General features: G+C 36.8%; 1 protein-coding gene across 5 annotated transcripts in view; it reads left to right on the forward strand.

Moving 5' to 3' along the window:
- BRDT (bromodomain testis associated) overlaps positions 1 to 27,672 on the forward strand; it is a 77,511-nt gene extending 49,839 nt beyond the window's left edge. For all 5 annotated transcript variants that reach the window (XM_027602909.2, XM_027602768.2, XM_027602967.2 and 2 more), the window contains 3 exons: positions 13,270 to 13,475; positions 14,260 to 14,434; positions 27,242 to 27,672. In XM_027602909.2, coding sequence (XP_027458710.1) covers positions 13,270 to 13,475; positions 14,260 to 14,434; positions 27,242 to 27,310 — 450 coding nt within the window. In that variant the 3' untranslated portion in view covers positions 27,311 to 27,672. The remainder of the gene's footprint in view (positions 1 to 13,269; positions 13,476 to 14,259; positions 14,435 to 27,241) is intronic.
- The last annotated feature ends 273 nt before the right edge of the window (positions 27,673 to 27,945 follow it).

Consider the following 27,945-nt stretch of genomic DNA (forward strand, 5'->3'; position numbering starts at 1 on the left):
AAACACTTCTGAAGGACATTTAGCTGACCACTAGTGATGTCTGACTCCTTTTATTACTTTGGGACAGAAGTTAAAGGCCCACGAGTATATCTAGTCATAAATTTTCTTATGCTTTATCTGGGACCCTTGACAAATTTTTCCCTAGTATTTCATGGAAATATATGAAAAGAGCAATTAAGCATACTTAATTAAGGAGAAAATTACCAAAAAAAAAATTTCAACAGAGGATGTTTAGGTATTGTATAATCCTCTTCTTTCCTTACACAGATAGGCAGGTTAACTCTTTTTTTTAATTGAGATATAATTAACATACAACATGTTAGTTTTCAGATGTACAACATAATGATTCAGTGTTTATAATGATTCAATATTTGTATTGTGAAATGATCACCATGATAAGTCTAGTGCCACACAGTTACAAATTGTCTTTCTTGCAGTGCAGACTTATAAGATCTATTCTGTTAGCAACTTTCAAATATAATTCGGTATTATTAACTATAGTCACCATGCTATACATTACCCCTGCAGGACTTATTTATTTTATAACTGGAAGTTTGTACCTTTTGACGCCCTTCACCCAATTTCCCCACTCCTCACCACCCTCCTCTGGCAGCCAGGAATCTGTTCTGAGTTTGGTTTCGTTTGTTTGTTTAGATTCCACATATAAGTGGAAGTCATACGTTATTTATCTTTCTCTTTGATTTATTTCACTTAGCATAATGCCCTCAAAGTCAACCCATGTTGTTACAGATGGCAAGATTTCCTTCTTTTTTGTGCTATTTTTAATTTAACTTTTTGAGGAACTTACATACTGTTTTCAACAATAGCCATACCAGTTTATACTCCCATCAACAGTATGCAAGGATTCCCTTTTCTCTACGTCCTCACCAACACTTGTTATCTCTTGTCTTCTTGATGATAGCCATTCTAACAGGTGTGAGGTGATACCTCATTGTTGTTTTGTTATGTATTTTTCTGGTGACTAGTGATGTTGAGCACCTTTTCATGGGCCTGTTGTCCATTTGTATATTTTCTTTGGAAAAATGTTCAGATCCTCTGCCTATTTTTTAAGCAGATCGGTGTTTTGTTTTGTTTTGTTTTTGGCTATTGAGTTGTATGAGTTCTTTATGGAAGATTGTATTTTGGATATTAACCTATTATCAGATACATGATTTGCAAATATTTTCTCCAGGAGGTGACCTTTATGTTGTTTTCCTTTGTTATACAGAAGCCTGTAGCTGTCCAGTTTTCCCAACACCATTTTTTGAAGAGACTGTCCTTTGCCCATTTTATACTCCTCACTCCTTTGTTGTACATTAATGGACCAAATTTGTGTGATTTTATTTCTGGGCTCTATTCTGTTCTAGTGAACTATCTATCTGTTTTTAGATCAATACCACACTGTTGTTATTACTGTACTCTACTGAACTTACTAGTTCTAATAGGGTTTTATTATTGTTAAGCCTATAAGGTTCTATATATACTATCATGTAATCTGTAAATACTGACAGTTTTACTTCTTTCTGATTTGAGTGCTTTTTATTTATTTTTCCTACCAAATTGCTCTTGTTAGGACTTACAATACTGTGTTGAATAGAATTGGCAAGAGTGGGCATCCTTATTTTGTTCTTGATCTTAGAGGAAAAGCTTTCATCTTTTCATGTTGAGTATGTTATTAGCTGTGGGTCTTGTCATATATAGCTTTTATTAGGTGAGATACCTTACCTTTATGCCCACTTTATTGGGAGTTTTTAATCATATAAAATCAGCTGTTGAGGCACTTGGGTGGCACAGTTGGTTAAGCCTCTGACTCTTGGGTTTGACTCAGGTTGTGATCTCAGGGTCATGGGATCAAGCCCCACATTGGGCTCTGTGCTCAGCATGGAGTCTGCTTGGTTTCTCTCTCCCTCTGCCCTTCCCCCCCTTTCAAATAAATAAATTTTGTCACATGCTTTTTCTGTATCAATTGAGATAATCATATGATTCTTATTCATTTTATTAATGTGGTATATCGTATTGATTGGTGGATGTTGAACTATCGTTGCATCCCTGGAGTAAATCCTACTTGATTGTGGTGTATGATCCCTTTAATGTATTGTTGAATTGGGTTTGCTGATGTTTTATTGAGGACTTTTATATCTATGTTCATCAGGGATATTGGCCTATAATTTTCTTGTGTCCTTACCTGGTTTTGGTATCAGGATAATGCTGGCTATAAAATGGTTTTGGAAGAGTTCCTGTCCTCTTTTTGGGGAGAGTTTGAAAAGGATTGATAGTCTTTAAATGTGAAGTGGATTGATAGTCTTTAAATGTGAAGCCATCTGTTCTTGAATTTTTGGTGTTTTGGAGGCTTTTGATTACTGACTTAGTGTCCTCACTAGTAATCAGTCTGTTCAGATTTTCTGTTTCATCATCATTCAATCTTGGGAGATTGTATGTTTCTAGGAATTTATCCATTTCTTCCAGGTTCATTTCATTGACATATAATGATTCATATTAGTCTCTTATCTTTGTATTTCTGTGGTATCAGTTGTGATATCTCTTTCATTTATGATTCTACTTATTTGAATCCTCTTTCTCTTGGTGAGTCTAGCTAAAGGTTTGTCTTTTTTTTTTTTTATCTTTTTAAAAAATCAGCTTTTAGTTTCACTGATCTTTTCTGTTGTCTTAGAAAACTATTTCTGCCCTGATCTTTGTTCTTTTCTTCCTTCTACTAACTGGGTTTTGTTCTTTTTCTAATCCCTTGAGATATAAAGTTAGGTTATGTGAGATCTTTCTTGTTTCATGATGTATACACTTACCACTGTAAACTTCCCTCTTGAACTGCTTTGCTATATCTCATATATTTTGGTATGTAATATTTCCATTTTCATTTGTCTCAAGATACTTAGTTTTTTTATTTCTTCCTTGAGCCATTGGTTGTTTAGTAGTAGCATGTTGTTTAATGTCCATATTTGTGAATTTTCCAGTTTTAATCTTGTAATTGATTTCTAGTTTCATACTATTGTGGTCAGGAATAATGCTTGATACAAGTTCATTTCTCTTACATTTATTCAGACTTGTTTTACGGTATAACATATGATCTGTACTGGAGAATGTGGCACTTTAACTCTTAGAAGGGCCTTCTAGACTTGCATTGTCCAGTGTCCAATATGGTAGCCACTAACCACATATGGTTATGGAGCCCTTGAAATGTGGCTTGTGCAACTGAGGAGCTGAGTTTTAAACCTTATTTTTAAATCAAATTTCAAAACTGATACTCAGTTGAGTTACTGGAAAACTTAAGTATGTTTGGAATAATAGCTTGATTGTGCATATCTACTTTTTCAACTATATATTTTATGAAATGTGATTGTAAATCAATTGTTTCTAATCAATTTAGCATTCAAATTGAGATGTGCTATAAATATAAAATAAACACCAATTTGGAAGATTTATAAAAAATATAAAATTATCTTCAAACTTTACACTTAGTGCATGTTGAAATAATAATGCTTTGGGTATATTTGGATAAATACATAAAATGTTATATTTTTTTTTAACTTTTTAATGTACTGGCAGATTTTTTTTTACTTTTAATTCCAGTATAGTTAACATACAGTGTTATATTAGTTTCAGGTGTACAATGTAGTGATTCAACAATTCACATTATTCAGTGTTCGTCATGATAAATGTACTCTTAATCTCCCTCGGGTATTTCACCCATCCCCCCCTTCCACCTCCCCTCTAGTAATCATCTGCTTGTTCTCAATAGTTGAGTCTGTTTTTATGGTTTGTCTCTTTTTTTCTTTGTTTTGTTTCTTGAATTCCACATATGAGTGATTTCTCATATGATATATATATAGTAGATATATATAACATATCTATAATAGAATATTATATATAATATATATATCACCTCTTTATTCATCCATTTATCAGTGGACATTTGGGTTGCTTTCACAACTTGGCTATTGTAAATAATGCTGGAGTAAAAATAGGGGTACATTCATCTTTTGGAATCCGTGTTTCATACTCTTTGGGTAAATACCCAGTAACGGAATTGCTGGAATATAGAGTAGTTCTGTTTTTTATTTTTTTGAGGACCCTTCATACTGTTTTACACAGTGGCTGTACCAGTTTGCTTTTCTGCCAAAAATAGTACACAAGGATCCCTTTTTCTCTACTCCTCAACCAGCATTTGTTGTTTCTTGTGTTTTTTATTTTAGCATTTCTGACAGATATGAGGTGATATCTCATTGTGGTTTTGATTTGCATGTTACTGATGATGAGTGCTGTTGAGGATCTTTCATGTGTCTGTTGGCCATCTGGATGTCGTCTTTGGAGAAATGTCTGTTCATATCTTCTGTCCATTTTTAAATGTGATTATTTGGGGGTTTTTTGGTTTTGAGTTGTGTAAGTTCTTTATATATTTTGGATACTGACCCTTTACTGGATATGTCATTTTCAAATATCTTCTCTTCAGTAGGTTGTCTTTTAGTTTTGTTGACTGTTTCCTTTACTGTGCAGAAGCTTTTTATTTTTTATATAGTCCCAATAGTTTATTTATGCTTTTGTTTCCCTTGCCTCAGGAGACAGCTCTTGAAAAATGTTTCTGTGGCTGATGTTAGAGAAATCACTGCCTATGCTCTTGTCAAGGATTTTTATGGTTTCAGGTTTCACATTTAGGTCTTTAATCCATTTTGAGCTTATTTTTTGTGTATGGTGTAAGAAAGTGGTCCAGTTCTCCCGACACCATTTGTTGAAGAGACTGTCTTTCTCCCATTGCATATTCTTGCCTCCTTTGTCAAAGATTAATCATTGGTTTATTTCTGGGCTCTATATTCTGTTCTATTGATCGTTGTATCTGTTTCTGTGACAGTACCATACTATTTTAATTGCTGTAGCTTAATAGTATATCTTGAAACCTGGGATTGTGATACTCCCAGTTTCGTTCTTCTTGTCCAAGATTGCTTTGGGTATTTGGGATCTTTTTGGTTCCATACAGATTTTTTATAAAGATTTTATTTATTTGAGAGAGAGCGAGAGAGAGAGAGCAGGAGTGGGGTGAGGGGTAGAGGGAAAAGCCGACTTCCTGCTGAGCAGGGAGCTCAATGAGGGGCTCGATTCTGGGACTCCAGGATTGTGACCTGAGCTGAAGGCAGATGCTTAACCAACAGAGCCACCCAGGCACCCCTGGTTCCATACACATTTTAGGATTATTTTTCTAGCTCTGTGGAAAATGCTGTTAGTATTTCATAGGGATTGCATTAAATCAAAAATTGCTTTGGGTAGTGTGGACGTTTTAACAATATTTTTCCTTCTAGTCCATGAGCATGAAATGCCTTTCTATTTGTTTGTGTCATCTTCAGTTTCTTTTATCAGTATTTTATACTTCTTAGAGTACAGGTTTTTTACCTCCTTGGTTAAGTTTATTCCTAAGATGTCTTACTATGTTTGGTGCAATTGTAAATGGGATTGTTTTCTTAGTTTCTCTTTCTGATACTTCATTATTAGTGTATAGAAATGCAGTGGATTTCTGTATATTGAGTTTAATTTGTATATTGTATATTGATTTTATTGTACCCTGTGACTTTACTGAATTCATTTATCAGTTCTAGTAGTTTTTTTCTTGAAGTATTTGGGGTTTTCTAAATAATGGTATCATGTCATCTGCAAATAGTGAATGTTTTACTTCCTTACCAATGGCGATGGCTTTTATTTTTCTCTTGTCTGATTGTTAAAACTAGGACTTTCCAACTATGTTGAATATAAGTGGTGAGTGGACATCCTTGTCTTTTTCCTGATCTTAGGGGAAAGGTTTCTATTTCATTTATTTCTCCTCTAATCTTTATCATTTCCTTCCTTCTGCTGACCTTAGGCTTTCTTTGTAGTTATTTTTCTAGCTTTTTTAGGTGTAAGGTTAGGCTGTCTATTTGAGATTTCTCGTGCATCTGGAAGTAGGCCTGTATTGCTAAAAACTTCCCTCTTAGCATCCCAAAGATTTTGGACCATTGTGTTTTCATTTTCATTTGTCTCTATTTTTTTATTTCCTCTGATTTCTTGGTAGACACATTGATTGCTTAGTAGCATGATACTTAACCTCCATGTATTTGTGTTCTTTCCAGATTTTTTCTTGTGGTTGACTGCTAGTTTCATAATGTTTTGGTCAGGAAAGATGTATGACATGACTTTGATCTTTTTGAATTTGTTGAGATTTATTCTGTGGCCTAACATGTGATCTATACTGGAGGGTGCTGTGTTTGCACTTGAAAAGAATGTGTATTCTGCTAGTTTAGGATGGAATGTTCTGAATATATCGGTTGGCTCCATCTGATCCAATGTGTAATACAAAGCCATTGTTTCCTTGTTGATTTTGTGTTTGGATGATCTATCCTTGATGTAAGTGGGGTGTTAAAGTCCCCTACTATGTTGTATTGCTACTGATTACTTTGTTATTAGCTGCTGTATGTATTTGGGTGCTCCCATGTTGGGTGCATAAATACGTACAATTGTTATATCTTCTTGTTGAATTGTTCCCTTTATGATTATATAGTGTCCTTTGTCTCTTGTTTCAGTCTTTGTTTTAAAGTCTGTTTTGTCAACCCGTAACCAGCAAGGATATTGAAGCAGTAATCAAAAATCTCCCAACAAACAAGAGCCCAGGGTCAGATGGCTTCCCAGGGGAATTCTACCAAACATTTAAAGAAGAATTAATACCTATTCTTCTGAAACTTTACCAAAAAATAGAAATGGAAGGAAAACTTCCAAACTCATTTTATAAGGCCAGCATTACCTTGATCCCAAAACCAGACAAAGACCCCACCAAAAAGGAGAATTACAGACCAATATCCCTGATGAACATGGATGCAAAAATTCTCACCAAAATACTAGCCAGTAGGATCCAATAGTACATTATAAGGATTATTCACCACGACCGAGTGCGATTTATTCCTGGCCTGCAAGGTTGGTTCAACATCTGCAAATCAATCAATGTGATACACTACATTAATAAAAGAAAGGATAAGAACCATATCATCCTCTCAATAGATGCAGAAAAAGCATTTGACAAAGTACAGCATCCTTTCTTAAAAGCCATCTATGAAAAACCCACAGTGAATATTCTTGTCAGTGGGGAAAAACTGACAGCTTTTCCCCTAAGGTCAGGAACACAGCAGTAATGTCCACTATCACCACTGCTGTTCAACATGGTACTAATGATGTACTATATGTTGGCTAACTGAACATAATAAAAAAAGATTATAATAAAAAATATTTTAAAAATCACACACACACAAAAATGTCTATGCTACCTAGAGCAATCTATTCATTCAGTGCAATCCCTATCAAAACACCATCAATTTTTTTCACAGAGCTGGAACAAATAATCCTAAGATTTGTATGGAACCAGAAAAGACCCCAAATAGCCAAAGGAATGGGTGAAAAAGAAAACCACAGCTGGTGGCATCACATTTCTGGACTTCAAACTCTATTACAAAGCTGTAATCATCAAGTCAACATGGCACTGGCATGAAAACAGACACATCAGTGGAACAGAATAGAGAACCTCAGAAATGGCCCCTCCAACTCTATGGTCAACTCATCTTTGACAAGGCAGGAAAGAATATCCAATGGAAAAAAGTCTCTTCAACAAATGATATTGGGAAAATTGGACAGCCACATGCAGAAGAATGAAACTGGACCATTTCCTGACACCTTACACAAAAATAGACTCAAAATGGATGAAAGACTTAAATGTGAGACAGGAATCCATCAAAATCCTTGAGGAGAACACAGGCAGCAACCTCTTCGACGTCAGCCACAGTAACTTCTTCCTGGAAACATCGCCAAAGGCAAGGGAAGCAAAGGCAAAAATGAACTATTGGGACTTTATGAAGATAAAAAGCTTATGCACAGCAAAGGAAACAGTCAACAAAACTAAAAGGAAACCTATGGAATGGGAGAAGATATTTGCAAATGGCATATCAAATAAAGAGCTAGTATCCAAAATTTATAAAGAACTTAAGCTCAATACCCAAAGAACAAATAATCCAATCAAGAAGTGGACAGAAGACATGAACAGACATTTCTGCAAGGAAGACATCCAAATGACCAACAGACACATGAAAAAGTGCTCAACATCACTCGGCATCAGGGAAATACAAATCAAAACCACAATAAGATACCACCTCACATTAGTCAGAATGTCTAAAATTAACAAGTCAGGAAATGACAGATGTTGGCAAGGATGCAGAGAAAGGGGAACCCTCTTACACTGTTGGTTGGACTGCAAACTGGTGCAGCCACTCTGGAAAACAGTATGGAGGTTCCTCAAAAAGTTGAAAATAGAGCTACCCTACAACACAGTAATTGCACTACTGGGTATTTACCCCAAAGATACAAGTTGGTAATCTGAAGGTGCACGTGCACCCCAATGTTTATAACAGCAATGTCCACAATAGCCAAACTATGGAAAGAGCCCAGATGTCCATTGACAGATGAATGGATTCAGAAGATGTGGTCTATGTATACCATGGAATATTACTCAGCCATCAAAAAAAATGAAATCTTGCCATTTGCGATGATGTGGATGGAACTAGAGGGTATTATAAGTCAGAGAAAGACAATTATCATATGATCTCACTCCTATGTGGAATTTAAGAAACTAAACAGGATCAAAGGGGAAGAGAGGAAAAAATAAAACAAGATGAAACCAGAGGGGGAAGATAAACCATAAGAGACTCTTGGTCTCAGGAAACAGAGGGTTGCTGGAGTGGAGGGCGGGTGGGAGGGATAGGGGGGCTGGATGATGGATTTTGGAGGGTATGTGTTGTGGTGAGTGCTGTGTATTGTGTAGGAGTGATGAATCACAGACCTGTACCCCTGAAACAAATAATACATTATTTGTTAATAAAAAAATTTTAAATTAAGAGTTAAAAAATAAAAGAGGGGCATTACAGGGTAGACATTTAATGAAATAACTATAGCTTCAACAGGAATATTAAGTACAGTGGATTTTTTTTTCCACACTGAAAATGTGTGGCAGTAAAGAATACAATGACTAATGACTATTTGTACAGTTTGAGGTAACTAATTGCGATGTTTTCATGACCAGCAGTTTTACCCACCATTACTTTTGTACCATGAGGGCAAATGTCAACACAGTGAAAACGGTGTGAGTAATGTCTCAGTATTATTATGGAAACAGTTTTGATCTTGCGGACCTCCTAAAAATGTCTCAGTACCTTTAAGGATCCATGGATCATATTTTGAGAACCACTGCTGTATAGGAATCTATTGCAATAAATATACCACACTAAATTTTTAAAAATTGAAAAAAAATAAAGTCTGTTTTGTCCAATACAAGTATTGCTCCCCTGACTTTCCTTTCTCTTCCATTTGCATGATAAATGATTTTCCATCCCTTCACTTTCAGTCTGCATGTGTCTTTAGTATGAAATTAATCTCTTGGAGACAGCATATTGGTGAGTCTTGCCCTTTTATCCATTCCATCACCCTTTGTCTTTTGACTGGAGCATTTAGTCCATTTTCATTCAAAGTAATATTGATAGGTATGGCCTTACTGCCATTTTGTTGCTTGTATTATGGTTATTTTTGTAGGTCTTCCCTGTTCCTGATTTTTCTTGTTCTCTTCTCGCATGGTTGCTGGCTTTCTTTAGGGATAGACTTGGATTCTCTTCTCTATTTTTTTGCATATCTATTACTGGTTTTTATTTTTCTTTACTATTAAGTTTGTATATAACATCTTATGCATATAGCAGTGTATATTAAGTTGATGGTCCTTTAGGCTGAACCTGTTCTTTACTCCTCTCCACCCCCCACCCCACAACACTAAGTTTTAGGTATACGGTGTCATACCTTACATCCTTTTATTTTGTGAATCCCTTGACTGATTTTTATAGCTATACTTAATTTTACTGCTTTTGTGCTTCCTATTTTTTTACTCCTACTTATGGTCTTTCTTCCACTCAAACAGTCCCTTTGAATATTTCTCACAGGGCTGGTTTAGTGGTGATGAATTCCTTTAACTTTTCTTTGGGAAACTCTCTCTCCTTTTTCTGAATAATAGGCTTGCTGGATAGAGTATTCTTGATTGCAGATTTTTTTTTCTTTCAGCATGTTGAATATATCATGCCACTTTCTTCTTGACTATATAGTTTCTGCTGAAAAATTAGCTGATATCCTTATGGGGTTTTCTCTTGTGTTTTCTTTTCTCCTGAAGCTTTTAAAACTATAGTTTGCAGTTTTAATTACTATGTGTCTTGGTATGGACCTCATTGGATTGATTTTTTGGGGGGGCTCCCTGTGCCTCTTGGATCTGGATTTCTGGTTCCTTCCCCATATTTGGGAAGTTTTCAGTTATTATTTCTTCAAATAAAATTTCTCCCCACTTTTCTGTCTCTTTTCTTTCTGGGATTCCTATAATATGAATGTTATTATGCTTGGTGGTGTCTTTTATTATTACTATTTTTTTTCTCTCTCTCCTTTTCAGCTTGATTTTTTTCCATCACTCTATCCTCCAGGTTGCTGATCTGTTCTTTTGATTCCGCTAGCCTACTATTTCTTCCTTCTAGTTTATTTTTAATTTCACTTACTGAGTGCCTCTTCTCTGGTTGGTTCCTTTTTTTTATGTTTTCTCTTTCTTAATGCTTTCACTGAGGTCTTTCACTCTTGTCTGAAATCCAGTGAGTATCTTTATGACCAATACTTTAAATTCTCAATCAGTCATATTACTTACCGGTTTCATTTTAGGTCTCTTCCTATGTCCTGTTCTTTCATTTGGGACATATTCCTCTTCCTTCTCATTTTGTCTAGTTCTGTTTCTTTGTATTATGAAAGTCAGCTACATCTCCTTCACTTGAAAGTAATGGGCTTTTGAAGAAGAGGTCCTATAGTGCTCTGCAGTGCAGTGTCCCCTGTTCACCAGAAACTGGCATTTCAGGGGTGTCTCCTATATGCATTATATAGGGCCTACAGTTATGGCTAAGTGACATTTGCCTTCAGTCCAGTTATCTGCAATGGCTCACTTTGCCTGTTGTAGGCAGGATTTGGTTCCAGTTTGTTAGTGAGCCAGTCTTCGGTTTCCTCAGGTTTGAGTTGAGTCAGACCAGGCATTTGCCATAGAGGCAGTAGCATAGAACTGCTGGGTGCTTTCCCTGTGTTTTGCCCTGATGAGCTTTCACTGGTGGTTGGGTCCTGCAGCCAGACTAGATGGACTGGCGTATATGTGTGTTTATCTTCCCCTCTCCCCGGGGTAGTGGTCACTTTGGAGTGGTACTGGTCTCTGTCAGGGCTGCTTGTATACTGCCAGGCTTGTGGCATCACTTTGTATTGTCTTTTGCCAAGGGCATATTGGAGGGGGCAGGTACACAGGAGAATGCAGGGTAGGGCATGGTGCCAGCAAGAGCCACTTAAGTTCACTGGACTGAGATCAAGGCAAGCTGGGTTTTAGGGTGCAGGTTTGCAGAAGCATGGGGACAGAGCGAGGGGTGTTAGCAAGTTATATGGAGAATGTTGTGGTCATGCTGGTTCCGGTGTCTAAGCTGGGGGTGAGGGGAGGGGAAATGGTACAGACGAACTCCTTTGTTCCTGGAGAAGTCTGTCATTGATTCCTGCCCCTCTAACTCATCTCAAGCACATACTCTGAGATGATATATATGTATGTATACCAAGTGTTTTTCAAACTGGTGTTTCTATTGCTGTATCTCCACAGTGCTGTTTGTTGTACTCATCTTTAAGGACTTGGACTGTACTCTCCCATTTCTCCCACAGAGCCCTCTGAGTTTTAATGTTCCAAGTGTTAAAGACCTGCTGATTATAAGAACTTAATGAGATTCTGCCTCTCTGGTTTTGAAAGCCAAATATTGTGGTTCATCTTCCTGGTGCCTAGGGTGTCTGTTTCTTTCCCCTGCCCATGCTCAGCATTCCTCCCTCCCACAGACAGTCCCACAGAGAGTCCAGTGGGTCTATTTAGTTCCCCACCATCTCTCGGCCCTTTCTACCCTACTGTGGCCTCTTCTCTATATTTAGCTGAGTAGAGTCTGTTCTGCCAGTCTTTGAGGTTATTTTCTGGGTTATTTACACTGATGTGTATGTTATCTATTTGTATCCATGTGGCAAGGTGAGCTTAGGATCCTCCTACTCTGCCTTCTTCCAGATATAATCCCTGTACTGGAAAATCTTATTTTTTATTTTTTAAAGATTTATTTATTCACTTGAGAAAGAGAGTGTGCGAGTGTGTGCACATGTGTGCGCATGAGTGCGGGGGGAGGGGCACAGGGAGAGAGAGACTCTCAAGCAGACTCAGGGAGCACAGAGCCTGACTCAGGGCTCGATCCCATGACCCTGAGATCATGACCTGAGCTGAAACCCAAGAGTTGGACACTCAACCAACCGAGCCACCCAGGCACCCCTGTACTGGAAAATTTTAAACTACATATATTTCTATTGGGTTGCACGGATCTAGATCATGATAGAACTCATTTAAGAAGAGTGGTCACAGTCAGTTAATTTTTTGAGAAAGGAAAGACAAAGGTATGTCAGAAGGTTCCCAGCAAATACTGTGCCATTCTTATGGCATCATCTTTCTTTGCCTCTTATTAATGATTTGTATATTTGGTTTATTTTTCATATGAGACCATAAATATCTTTTTTTTACATGACTGGTTTACTTAGTTTTATATTCCTTGCAAATTCTCATACTCTGTGTTAGAGTTGACCCTTGAACAACACAGGTTTGAACTGTTGGGTCCACTTATAATAAGTCAGCTTTTTCAAATATAATACAGTACTGTAAATATATTTTCTCTTCATTACAATTCTCTCAGGAACGTTTTCTCTTCTCTAGCTTACTTTATTACAAGAATATAGTATATAATACATATAACAGAAAATACATGTTAATCGACTGCTAATGTTACTGGTTAAGGCCTCCAGTCAACAATTAGTAGTTTTTTCAGGGAGTCAGAAGTTATACATGGACTTTTGACTATGCAGGTGTCAGCACCCCTAATCCCCATGTTGTTCAGCGGTCAACTGTATATGTACATTAAATTGAAATCATTGGTAAGCATTCTCTTTTAATTTGGTCTTAGATGATTAATGAGTTTAGTTTATCTTTTATCATATTTTCATATTTTTCATAATTAGATAAAATTACATGAAGACCTTGGAATCTTAATTTGATCTATTACTGTATCAAAAAATACTGTTTTCCTTCCAAAATGTGGTTGACATCTAGACACAAACTAAATCAAATATTTTTTTTAGGATATAAAGATCAAGAATGCAGACTCTTGGAAAAGTTTAGGCAAACCAGTCAAAACATCTGGTGTACTGAAATCCTCAGATGAGCTCTTCAACCAATTTAGAAAAGCAGCAATAGAAAAAGAAATAAAAGCTCGAACACAGGAACTAATACGGAAACATCTGGAACAGAATACAAAGGAACCAAAAATATTTCAAGAAAATCAGAGGTCTGTAATTTACTGGATTAGAGGCTGGGAGATAGTCTTTTTTTTTTTTTTTTTCATTTATCAATTTCCTTTTATTTATTATTTTATTTTTAAAGATTTTTATTTATTTATTTGAGAGAGAGAACGCGCACATAAGAACAGGTTGAGGGGCATAGGGAGAAGCAGACTCCCCGCTGAGCAGGGAGCCCAGTACAGGGCTCGATCCCAGGATCCTGGGATCATGACCTAAGCTGAAGGCAGACGCTTAACTGACTGAGCCAGGCACCCTTCAACTTCCTTTTATTTATTCAAATATTCATTCATGTCTGCTTGCATTGATTATGTGTAGCAATCTCCATTCCCTATGGTAGACATGTAATTTTAAATATATTTCTTTTTTGTCAAGTGATCATGATTTAGCCATTTAGTAGAACACAAAGCCAATTACGATTGCAAAAAGTACATTTTTATTGATTTTTTTAACTGACAAGTAACATCTACTTTGAAGAGGGTAGAAATTATCAAGTGATTAAGCTATTAAAGATACTAATATAACTAAATCATAATGATATCATTATTTTCCAAAAATGTCTTGTTTCCATTCTGTGTGAAAGAATATAGTAGTACACCTTGGTTAGTTTCCATAACCTTCTCTTTGTTAATATAGATTGCCTTTGCAAAATTTGACATAACATATGAAAAAGGGGATCCAAAACATTGCTTTATATTTGTAATTTAACATATCTTTGTCATGAAAACTTTTAAGGAACTTGAAACCTACTTTGAGCTATACTGTTTCTTTAAGGGAACTTGGCTTCACTCAAGAATCTTTTTCAAATAAGACGCAAAACCAGTACCTTGGAGAAGAACAGAAAGAACATCAGCAGTCTTCGGAAGCTCAAGATAAATACAAACTCTGGCTTCTCAAAGACCGTAATTTAGCAAGGGAGAAAGAACAAGAGCGGAGGAGGAGAGAAGCAGTAAGTAAATATTAGTTTACTAAATCTAAGGAAAGATTTAACAGCAGTATCTTCTACAGGTTCAAAGATACATTCAGGGTAGTTTTCATTGACTGGATTTACATTTTTAGTGAGGATTGAATTCTAAAATCAGAGCCTAAAATAAATATTTTATAGTTAGAGACACAGAGTGTAATCATAATGTATGGTCATGGAGCTACTAGACTATGTAGGTTCAAATCCTAGTTCTGCCATTTACTAGACTTTTGGGCTTGGGCAATTTATTTACCCTCTCTGTGCCTCAATTTCCTTGTCTGTAAAGTGGGAATAATAATACCTGTTGTGAAGATGGAATGAATTTACATGTAGTAATAAACACAAAGGAACATTATTGGCACATAAGTAGAGTGGTTTATCACGTACTGTTATTAACTCTTGAAAAAATCCATGAACTATTGATAACTTGTGGCCAAAAGTTATGCCATCTATCCCAGATTGGTGTTTTAGTTGAACACTAGATAAAGAAGTTGACTTGTATTATAAGTCAATTATATCTTAAATTGGAAAGGAAAAAAAACTGACATGTTTAAGAGTCTTGATATACAGAAAATAATGTTTAAAAACTAGAATTGATTCTTTCATCCATGGATTATTTAGAAGTATATTAGTTTCCAAATATTTGGGAATTTTCTGGCTAGTAATTTCTGTTAGTGATTTCTAATTGAATTCCACTGTAGTAAAAAATATATAACATCTTAAATTCATTAAGACTTTTTTTAATGGTCCACATTATGGTCTACATTGGTAAATATTCTGTGTGCACATGAGAAGAATGTGTATTCTGCTGTTGAGTAGAGTATTAAACAGGCCAAGTTGGTTGATAGTGTTGTTCAAGACTCCTGTCTATATTCTTGCTGATGTTCTGCCTGCTTATTCTATCAAATATTGAGAGGCGGCATTGCCATCTATGATTATATAGTTGTAGATTTGTCTTTTTATCCTTGTAATTCTGTCAGTTTTATTTAATCTATTTTGGAAAGTGTACTGTTAGATACCTAAACATTTAGGATTTTTACGTCCTCTTGATTAATCCCCTTTTCATTACAAAATGATCTTCTTGATTCTTGATGATATTATTTACTCTGAAATTTACTCGGAAACATATCCATTTCACCTTTTGTATGACTTATATTGGCATGGTGTAAAAAATGTTTTCCTCCTTTTACTTTTAACCTATCTGCATTTTGATATTTAAAGTGAGTTTCATGTAGGCAACATGTAGTGAGGTCTTCCTTTTTTTGTTTTTTTAAATCCAATCTCTGCCTGCTATACAAGTCTTTAGACTAACTACATTCAGTATTGATAGGTTGAGTTTAAGTGCAACATCTTATTTCTTTTCTGTTTGTTCTTGTTAGTTCTTTTTTTCCTACATTCTTCTAATCATGTATTTTTATGATTCTATTTTATTTGCTTAATTGGCTTATTATCAGTGACACTTTGTTATTTGATGGTTGCTTTAGGTTTTGTAGTATATACTTTAGCTTAACACAGTGTTCCTGTGAGTAATGCAATACCACTTTGCATTTGGTAGAATAACCTTACAGCGGTGTACTTCCATTTCTCCCCTCCCAGCTTATATGCTCATGTTTAAGTAGTCAAATTATCTTTTTAAAAATTTTAGGGGCACCTGGGTGGCTCAGTTGGTTAAGCATCTGCCTTCAGGTCATGATCCCAAGGTCCTGGGATCGAGCCCCGCATTAGGCACCCTGCTCAGTGGGGAGTCTGCTTCTCCCTCTCCCTCTGCCCTTACCCCCTACTTGTGCTCTCACTCCCCCCACCCTCAAATAAATAAAATCTTTTTTAAAAAGTTCTAAATAAATTCACATTTTATATTTACCTCTGTAGTTACCATTTCAGGTACTCCTCATTCATTTAGATCCAGATTTCCAAATGGTATTAATTTTCCTTTCTCCTAAGGGACTTTTAACATTTCTTGTAGTGTGGGTCAGTTGGTGATGAATTTTTTCAGCTTTTGTATATCTGAAAATAACTTAATTTGGCCTTTCTGTATCAGTAATATACTTTATCTTTTATTTTTTTCCCTTTAAATTTTTTTATTGTTATGTTAACCACCATACATTACATCATTAGTTTTTGATGTAGTGTTCCATGATTCATTGTGCATAACACCCAGTGCTCCATGCAGAACGTGCCCTCTTTAATACCCACCACCAAGCTAACCCATCCCCCCAACCCCCTCCCCTCTAGAACCCTCAGTTTGTTTTTCAGAGTCCATAGTCTCTCATGGTTCGTCTCCCCGTCCAATTTCCCCCCCTTCATTCTTCCCCTCCTGCTATCTTCTTCTTTTTTTTTTCTTAACATATATTGTATTATTTGTTTCAGAGGTACAGATCTGTGATTCAACAGTCTTGCAAAATTCACAGAGCTCACCATAGCACATACCCTCCCCAATGTCTATCACCCAGCCACCCCATCCCTCCCACCACCCCACCACTCCAGCAACCCTCAGTTTGTTTCCTGAGATTAAGAATTCCTCATTATCAGTGAGGTCTTTCTCTGATTTATTTCACTCAGCATAACACCCTCCAGTTCCATCCACGTTTTTGCAAATGGCAAGATCTCATTCCTTTTGATGGCTGCATAATATTCCATTGTAAATATATACCACAACTTCTTTATCCATTCATCTGTCAGTGGACATCTTGGCTCTTTCCACAGTTTGGCTATTGTGGACATTGCTACTATAAACATTGGGGTGCATGTACCCCTTCGGATCCCGACATTTGTATCTTTGGGGTAAATACCCAGTAGTGCAATTGCTGGATTGTATGGTAGCTCTATTTTCAACTGTTTGAGGAACCTCCATACTATTTTCCAGAGTGGTTGCACCAGCTTACCTTCCCACCAAAAGTGTAGGAGGGTTCCCCTTTCTCCGCATCCCCGCCAACATCTGTCGTTTCCTGACTTGTTAATTTTAGCCATTCTGGCTGGTGTGAGGTGGTATCTCATTGAGGTTTTGATGTGGGTTTCCCTGATGCCAAGCGATGTTGAGCACTTTTTCATGTGTCTGTTGGCCATTTGGATGTCTTCTTTGGAAAAATGTCTGTTCATGTCTTCTGCCCATTTCTAATTGGATTATGTGTTCTTTGGGTGTTGAGTTTGTTAAGTTCTTTATAGACTTTGGATACTAGCCCTTTATCTGATATGTCATTTGCAAATATCTTCTCCCATTCTGTCAGTTGTCTTTTGGTTTTGTTGACTGTTTCTTTGGCCGTGCAAAAGCTTTTTATCTTGATGAAATCCCAATAGTTCATTTTTGCCCTTGCTTCCCTTTTCTTTGGCAATGTTTCTAGGAAGAAGTTGCTGTGGCTGAGGTTGAAGAGGTTGCTGCCTGTGTTCTCCTTTAGGATTTTGATGGACTCCTGTCTCACGTTTAGGTCTTTCAACCATTTGGAGTCTATTTTTGTGTGTGGTGGAAGGAAATGGTCCAGTTTCATTCTTCTGCATGTGGCTGTCCAATTTTTCCAACATCATTTGTTGAAGAGACTGTCTCTTTCCATTGGACATTCTTTCCTGCTTTGTCAAAGATTAGTTGACCACAGAGTTGAGGGTCCATTTCTGGGCTCTCTATTCTGTTCCATTGATCTATGTGTCTGTTTTTGTGCCAGTACCATACTGTCTTGATGATGACAGCTTTGTAATAGAGCTGGAAGTCCGGAATTGTGATGCCACCAGCTTTGCTTTTCTTTTTCAACATTTCTCTGGCTATTCGGGGTCTTTTCTGGTTCCATACAAATTTTAGGATTATTTGTTCCATTTCTTTGAAAAGAGTGGGTGGTATTTTGATGGGGATTGCATTGAATGTGTAGATTGCTCCAGGTAGCATTGACATCTTCACAATCTTTGTTCTTCCAATCCATGAGCGTGGAACATTTTTCCATTTCTTTGTGTCTTCTTCAATTTCTTTCATGAGTATTCTATAGTTTTCTGAGTACAGATTCTTTGCCTCTTTGGTTAGATTTCCTCCTAGGTATCTTATGGTTTTGGGTGTAATTGCAAATGGGATCGACTCCTTAATTTCTCTTTCTTCTGTCTTCTTGTTGGTGTATAGGAATGCCACTGATTTCTGTGCATTGATTTTATATCCTGCCACTTTACTGAATTCCTGTATGAGTTCTAGCAGTTTGGGGGTGGAGTCTTTTGGGTTTTCCACATAAAGTATCATAATCATCTGCAAAGAGTGAGAGTTTGACCTCTTCTTTGCCGATTTGGATGCCTTTGATTTCTTTTTGTTGTCTGATTGCTGTGGCTAGGACTTCTAATACTATGTTGAATAGCAGTGGTGAGAGTGGACATCCCTGCCGTGTTCCTGACCTCAGGGGGAAAGCTCTGTTTTTCCCCACTGAGAACGATATTCGCTGTAGGTTTTTCATAGATGGTTTTTATGATACTGAGGTATGTACCCTCTGGCCCTATACTCTGAAGAGTTTTGATCAAGAAAGGATGCTGTACTTTGGCAAATGCTTTTTCTGCATCTATTGAGAGGATCATATGATTCTTGTTCTTTCTTTTGTTTATTATATCACGTTGATTGATTTGTGGATATTGAACCAACCTTGCAGCCCAGGGATAAATCCCACTTGGTCGTGGTGAATAATCCTTTTAATGTACTGTTGGATCCTATTGGCTAGTATTTTGGTGAGAATTTTTGAATCCATGTTCATCAAGGATACTGGTCTGTAATTCTTCTTTTTGATGGGGTCTTTGTCTGCTTTTGGGATGAAGGTAATGGTGGCCTCATAAAATGGGTTTGGAAGTTTTCCTTCCATTTCTATTTTTTGGAACAGTTTCAGAAGAATAGGTATTAATTCTTCTTTAAATGTCTGATAGAATTCCCCTGGGAAGCCATCTGGCCCTGGGCTTTTGTTTGTTGGGAGAGTTTTGATGACTGCTTCAATTTCCTTAGTGGTTATAGGTCTGTTCAGGTTTTCTATTTCTTCCTGGTTCAATTTTGGTAGTTGATACATCTCTAGGAATGCAACCATTTCTTCCAGGTTATCTAATCTGCTGGCGTATAGTTGCTCATATTATGTTCTTATAATTGTTTGTATTTCTTTGGTGTTGGTTGTGGACTCTCCTCTTTCATTCATGATTTTGTTGATTTGGGTCATTTCTCTTTTCTTTTTGATAAGTCTGGCCAGGGGTTTATCAATCTTGTTAATTCTTTCAAAGAACCAGCTCCTAGTTTCGTTGATCTGTTCTACTGTTCTTTGGGTTTCTATTGATTTCTGCTCTGATCTTTATTATTTCTCTTCTCCTGCTGGGTTTAGGCTTTATTTGCTGTTTTTTCTCTAGCTCCTTTAGGTGTAGGGTTAGGTTGTGTATTGAGACCTTTCTTGTTTCTTGAGAAAGGCTTGTATTGCTATATACTTTCCTCTTAGGACTGCCTTTGCTGCATCCCAAAGATTTTGAACAGCTGTGTTTTCATTTTCTTTGGTTTCCATGAATTTTTTTAATTCTTCTTTAATTTCCTGGTTGACCCATTCATTCTTTAGTAGGGTGCTCTTTAGCCTCCATGTATTTGAGTTCTTTCCGACTTTCCTCTTGTGATTGAGTTCTAGTTTCAAAGCATTGTGGTCTGAAAATATGCAGGGAATGATCCCAGTCTTTTGATACTGGTTGAGACCTAATTTGTGACCTAGGATGTGATCAATTCTGGAGAATGTTCCATGGGCACTAAAGAAGAATGTGTATTCTGTTGCTTTGGGATGGAATGTTCTGAATATGTCTGTGAAGTCATTTGGTCCAGTGTGTCATTTAAAGTCTTTCTTTCCTTGTTGCTCTTTTGCTTAGATGATCTGTCCATTTCAGTGAGGGGGGTGTTAAAGTCCCCCACTATTATTGTATTGTCAATGTGTTTCTTTGCTTTTGTTATTAATTGCCTTATATAATTGGCTGCTCCCATGTTAGGGGCATAGATATTTACAGTTGTTAGGTCTTCTTGTTGGATAGACCCTTTAAGTAGCATATAGTGTCCCTCCTCATCTCTTATTACAGTCTTTGGTTTAAAATCTAATTTGTCTGATATAAGGATTGCCACCCCAGCTTTACTTTTGGTGTCCATTGGCATGGTAAATGGTTTTCCACCCCCTCACTTTCAATCTGGGGGTGTCTTTGGGTCTAAAATGAGTCTCTTGCAGACAGCATATTGATGGGTCTTGTTTTTTAATCCAATCTGATAGCCTGTGTCTTTTGATTGGGGCATTTAGCCCATTTACAGTCAGGGTAAGTATTGAAAAATATGAATTTAGTGCCATTGTATTGCCTGTAAGGTGACTGTTACTGTATATTATCTGTGTTCCTTTCTGGTCTATGCTGCTTTTGGCTCTCTCTTTGCTTAGAGGACCCCTTTCAATATTTCTTGTAGGGCTGGTTTTGTGTTTGCAAATTCCTTTAGTTTTTGTTTGTCCTGGAAGCTTTTTATCTCTCCTTCTATTTTCAATGACAGCCTAGCTGGATATAGTATTCTTGGCTGCATATTTTTCTCATTTAGTGCTCTGAATATATCATGCCAGTCCTTTCTGGCCTGCCAGGTCTCTGTGGATAGGTCTGTTGCCAATCTAATATTTCTACCATTATAGGTTACATATCTCCTCCCGAGCTGCTTTCAGGATTTTCTCTTTGTCTCTGAGACTTGTAAGTTTTAGTTTTAGATGTCGGGGTGTTGACCTATTTTTATTGATTTTGAGAGAGGTTCTCGGTGCCTCCTCGATTTTGATGCCTGTTTCCTTCCCCACATTAGGGAAGTTCTCTGTTTTAATTTGCTCCAATATACCTTCAGCCCCCCTCTCTCTTTCTTCTTCTTCTGGGATCCCAGTTATTCTGACGTTGTTTTGTCTTATGGTATCGCTTATCTCTCGAATTCTGCCCTCGTGATCCAGTAGTTGTTTTATCTCTCTTTTTCAAGAGATAAAGCTTGTTTATTTTCCATCATTTGGTCTTCTATATTGCTGATTCTCTCTTCTGCCTCATTTATCCTAGCAGTTAGTGCCCCCATTTTTTATTGCATCTCATTAATATCCTTTTTGATTTCGACTTGGTTAGATTTTAGATCTTTTATATCTCCAGAAAGGGTTTCTCTAATAACTTCCATGCTTTTTTCAAGCCCAGCTAGTATCTTTAAAATCATGATTCTGAACTCTAGGTCTGACATCATACTAATGTCCGTATCGAGTAGGTCCCTGGCAGACGGTACTACCTCTTGTTTTTTTTGTTGAGGTGATTTTTTTCCTTTTTGTCATTTTGTCCAGAGGAGAATAGATGAATGAGAGAACAAAATGCTAACAGGGTTAACAATGTCCCCAGAAAATATACTCTGAACAAATCAGAAAGGACCTGAAACCAGGGGAAAAGAAAGGGAAAGAAAAAGAAAAAAGAAAAAAGAAAAACAAACAAAAACAGAACAAAACAAAAAAAACAGAACATGATCAAATATGATCAGGCTGGTGCATAGATCAGTGCCACACACTAGATTTTGGGTGTATTTTGGTCTGCTAGAAGAAAGTGCCTCCCAAAATTTTAAAGAAAGACTCATATATGTACAAAATAAGGGTTGATATGATGAAGGGATGGAATATGACTGTAAAGATGAAAATTATAAAAAATTTTATAAAAGGATTTGATAAGAAGTTGTTTGAAAAAAGAAGAGGATTTCAAAAAAAAGAAAAAAAGAAAGGGGGAGAGTATGTGATCAGGCAGGAGACTAGAACAAAGCCATACTCTAGAAATTTAGGGTATATATTGATCTGTTAGAAGAAACTATATCTCAAAACTTTAAAGAGAGAACAGCTTATATATACATATATATATATATATATATGCCAAAAATAAGGGTAACTACTATGAAGGGATAGAATATGACTCTTAAAATGAAAAATAAAAATGTTTTTTTTAAAAAAGGGATTAAGATGGTTGAAAAAGGGAAAAATAAAAATAAAAAGACAGTTAAAAAAATTAACTTTGAAAGACTAAAGAATCATGGTAAAAAAGCCATGAATTCTATGTGCAGTATTCCCCTAGCGCTGGAGTTCTGCCGTTCTCATTGATTGGTAAACTCGGTCTTGGCTGGCTGTTCGTGCTGATCTTCTGGGGGAGGGGCCTGTTGCCGTGGTTCCCAAATGTCTTTGTCAGAGGCAGAATTGCCCGGCCCTTGTCGGTCCGGGCTAAGTAATCTGCTCGGGTTTGCTCTCGGGAGCTTTTGTTCCCTCCAAGCTTTCAGTTCAGCTTTGGAGGACGAGAGTGAAAATGGCGGCCTCCCAATCTCTGCCCTGGAGGAGCCAAGAACTCGGGTCCCCGCTCCTCAGTGCACCCCCAGAGAAAAGCAGTCAATCACTCCCGCCTCCCCGTCTCCAGCCGCATTCCATGCTCACCCGGCCTGTGACCAAGCGTTACTATCTCTGGCACCCGACTTGGTGTGGAGTCTCCAAACCCAGCAGATCCCTGCAGTGTGCTCCTGCGCCGCTCCTCCCGGGGGAGAAAGGGGAATCTCCCCGGATCTGCCGTTTGTTGGGTCCCTGCTGGAAGAGCAGTGGCCCAACTGTGCCGTGGATCACACTTTATGGCAACCCCGAGCTGAGAGCCTGCACCTCCATTCCGTCTCTGCAGCCGGCTTTCCCGCTCTCATACCCAGGAGCTCTGCCAGACTCAGGCACCCCTGGTCTTTTTGTGACCCCGAGGGTCCTGAGACCACACTGTCCTGCGAGGGTTCCACCCCCCACTTAGTCACTGGAGCAACGTCCTTCAGCGGAGCCGATTTCTGAAAGTTCCGATTTTGTGCTCCGCGGCTCTATCACTTGCCAGAAGCGGCCAATGGAGGCCCCCTCCCCCACCATCTATCCTCCCGAATATCGCCTCGGATTCACTTCTCCACACGTCCTACCTTCCAGAAAGTGGTCGCTTTTCTGTTCAGAGAGTTGCTATTTTCTTCGATCTCCTGTTGAGTTCGTAGGTGTTCAGAATGGTTTAATCCCTATCCACCTGAATTCCTGAGACCAGACGAAATCCAGGTCTGCTACTCCTCCGGCCCCCTACACTTTATCTTTTAGAGCATTTTAGATTCACAGCAAAATTGAGCCCAAAATACAAAGAATTCCGACATACTCCTCCCTTGCTCCCATCAACACATAACCTTCTACACTATCAGCATCCCGCGATCCATGAACCAATATTGACAGCACGTTGACACATCACTGTCAACCTTAGTTTCTATCAAGCAAAATCCATAGTTTACTTTAGGGTTCACTCTTTGTGTTGTGCTTTTTATGGGTTTGACAAATATATAATGACAAAGATCAACCATTACAATACCATCAGAATAATTTCCCTTTTAAGTCCCCTGTATACCTCCTATTCATCCCTTCCAACCACTCATCTGTTTATTATCTCCATAGTTTTGCCTTTTCCAGAATGTCATATAGTTGGAATCATACAATATATAGCTGTTTCAGATTGGTTTCTTTCACTTTAGTAATATGCATTTAAGGTTCCTCTATGTCTTTTTGTAGTTTGATAGCTCATTTCTTTTTGGCTGAATAAATACTCCCAGTATATGGATGTATGACTCTTTATCCATTCACCTATTGATAGACATCTTGGTTGCTTCCAGCTTACAGCAATTACAGTAAACTGCTATAAACACTTGTGTGCAGGTTTTTGTGTTTTAAACTTGCCTTTATTTGTTTAAATATACTTTTTGCTGGATATAGAATTCTAGATTTTTAGTGTTTTTTCTTTCAGTACTTTAAAGATGTTTCTTCACTAGCTTCTTGCTTTATTTCCAGTGAGAAATTTGGTATCTTTGTTTTGTATAAAACATGCCTTTCGTCTGGCTGCTTTTAAGTTTTATTCATCACTGGGTTTTTTTTGTCTGTTGTTTTTGTACTTTTTTGGGCTTATTGGAGATGTGTGTTTATAGTTTCCATCAAGCTTGGAAAATTTTTGGCCATTATTTCTTCATATTTTTTCTTTTTCCTCTTTTCCTCCTTTGAGCAATCACTTATTAGGTCACTTGAAGTTGTCCCACACTGATGCTCTTTTAATTTAACCAATTATTTTTTCTCAGGGTGCCTGGGTGACTCAGTTGGTTAGGTGTCCAACTCGTGATTTTGGCTAGGGTCATGATCTCACAGATTGTGGGATCAGGCCCTGTGTTGGGCTTCTGCAATCATCAGGGAGTCTGCTTGGGATTGTCTTTCTCCTTCTGCTCCCTCTGCTCACTCATGCTCGCTCTCTCAAATAAATAAAATAATAAAACAATTTTTTCTTTTCATTTTGCTTCAATTTACTAATCTTCAATGTCTAATCTGCTGTTAATTCCATCCAGTGTATTTTTCATCTAAGACATTGTAGCTGTCGTCTTTAAAAGTTCAATTTGAGTTTTTAAAAATATTTTTTGTATTTCTATTAAGCTTTTGAACAAATGAAATACAACTATAACCTATTTCAATGGGCTTCTCTGCTAATTCTGAGATCTCTGTCGGCTCCAGGTTGGTTTCAGTTGATTGATTGGTCTCTTTATGGAAATGTTTTTCTGCTTCTTTATATGGTAATCATTGATGCCAGATGTTGAGTTTTACCTTGTTGGGTGCTGGATATTTTTGTGATTCTGGGAAAAATGTAGGAATTCATGGGACATTCAGGAACATAGTTTGAGAAGAAAAAAGCCATTGACTTTGGCTGTATATTGATTATAATACAAATGAATTACTAAGGAATAATGTACAAAAGTTTTGTCAGCTTCTTATTTTGTAATGCTAAGGTAGAAATAAACTGCATTTGGCAGTGTTGTAACATGTGGTAGAGTTTACAACAATGTGGTCTTACAGAACTTTCTAAAGGTTTAAATAACTAAACTTAAACAATTTAACTTTTTAATGTATTTTTTGTATTTTTTTAGGAGCTCATAATTTTTCATTAGTACTTAGCTAGAAGTATTTTCTCTAGTGACTTAGGAATTTTTCCTGTTGGTTCTCACAAGGGAGGGCCTCACTTCAGGCACCCATAAGTGATTTCTCAGCAACTTACTTGCTACCTAACAACCCAGTGAGGTAACCCAATATAATTTCTTAACATCCTAAGCACTTTTCTGGAACTTGTCTAGACCTGGAATCCACCGAAATGTAACTAACACTGTATCTAGCAGCTTTGATAACAAACAACCTGATCTTGGATCTGCCTACTATCATTTTTGACAGCACAAACTCTTATGTTGCTGCTAATTTACAGATCTATACTCGAAAAAGATATAATAACTTGACATCTAGCAGAGCTTCCATGAATTCACCTCATGCCAGTTCCCTTGACCACGTGTTCAATCCTAAATTTGAGTGGTTGAGGTGTATATATTAGGTTATGATGGTAACTGCAAGGAGTGTTAGTTATGTAAATCATGGTATCAAAGGTTAGTTGGTGTAGAGAATAACAATTCCATATCAGTAATTATCCCACACATGCAGATTTTAGTCAAAATGGAAGATGGTCTGAAATAAAGTACTTTTAAAATAAAAACAAGTTTCATTACATATTATTAGGATTTGCAGTATGTCTGGATACTTACAGGAATATATCACATGATATTTACTTGAGGACAGTGTATCCAACTCTCATATTGGAGGGTTAAAATAGAACTTTGGGGAACTCTCTGGGCTAGACATTTGGCATTTTTAAAGATTTACTTATTTTAGCAAGGCGGGGGGGCAGAGGGAGAAGGAGAGGGAATTCCAAGCCAACTCCACACTCAGCGCAGAACCCAAAGTAGGGCTCAATCTCACAACCCTGAGATCATGACCTGAGACTAAACCAAGAGTCGAAGGCTTAACCAACTGCGCACCACTGAGGTACCGCAAAAAACATTTTTAAAAATTATAGTTGGTGTCATTTTGGATGCCATCACATGAACATTTAAAGAAGGTTTCAGAATGTAAGAAACATTTATTTCCTTTGCCTTATTTATTTATTTTAGATTTTATTTATCTGAGAGGGTAAGAGAGAGTGAGCAGGGGTGCGGGAGGGGCAGAGAGAGAGGGAGAGGGAGAAGCAGACTCCTCACCGAGCAGGGAGCCCGACTTGGGGCTTGATCCCAGGACCCTGAGATCATGACCTGAGCCGAAGGCAGACACTTAACCAACTGAGACACCCAGGCACCCCTATTTCCTTTGTCTTAATTAGACTTTTGTTTACTTTAGCTTATTTTTAATGCCTTTTTTGCATTTAAGAACAATGTTGTACTGAGTGTTATACATGCAATTTGGTTTGATTTTCATAAATACCTATATATAAAATAAACTTGGTTAAATAATTTGCCCTAGGTTACACAATAAGTGGCAGAATCCAGGAAAGCCTGTAGCTTTAATGTTACATATTATAGTTTCCTCAAATAGAGATACTGGACCATTCAGAAAATAATTTTATGTGTCTAGTGTTATGTTGGTTGTAGATAAATGAAACAATATAATCTCAGTTCATGTCTGTATTAATATTCTGTCAATGCTGAGTTTTCTCTCTTATTTGGAGAAGTTAAACTTGTTCTTAGTGTTCTTGTAAGTTTTAAGTTTTATTTATCACATGAACAATAATTTAACAAAAATCAGTATTTGAAGAGAAATAGAAAATTACATAAACTCGTTATGTTAACTAAATTGTGTTCATGTTATATAATCTGTTTTAAATGTTGTGATCATTTTTTATAGTTCTAATGAAGGCATAAATTTTTTTAAAGTAACACTCAATTTTTTTTCCTTCTTTCTACAGATGGCTGGTACCATTGATATGACTCTTCAAAGTGACATTATGACAATGTTTGAAAACAACTTTGATTAAAACTTACTAAATTAACCATCAACTTAAAATGAATGATATAAAAGATTAAAATGCATATGGTAAAATGATTGCTTTCAAACACCAAGATGCCAATCTTATATTGTATTTTGACTGCTCTAAAATGATTAAACAATTTTCACATATATTTTTAATAGCTATATGTTCATTTTCTAAATGGTATAATTTACAGGAAATTTCATAATTTTGGATCCCTAAAAATTGAAAAAATTCCCAGATGCTATTCATTTTATAAATAATTGTCTGCTATATGTATTATAGGCCCTGTCTAAGCAGTGAAAATCCAAAAGAGATAGCCCCTTCTTGTTTAAAAATGAAATATATATAAAAGTGTATCAAAAACAGCCCCTGTTGAGTTTTTAACTTTTAAAACAAAGACCTCTCTGCCTTAAAATATTTAGAATCTCTAACAAATAATACTTTTTTTGTCAGGTTATGTAAGATTTTCTGCTGAATCTGTATGCTAAATTTATATTGAAATTTAGTTTAAAGAGAATGTTACCTATGGTTTGGTTGATGTTAAATTTGAGCAAAATAATAGTAAATATTATGATGTAAGTTTCTATAGGAACTTATATAATTCTTATATGCATATGTGATAGCATTGAATGTTTACA

Source organism: Zalophus californianus, chromosome 4 (assembly GCF_009762305.2).
Source record: "Zalophus californianus isolate mZalCal1 chromosome 4, mZalCal1.pri.v2, whole genome shotgun sequence".
Taxonomy (NCBI): Eukaryota; Metazoa; Chordata; class Mammalia; order Carnivora; family Otariidae; genus Zalophus; species Zalophus californianus.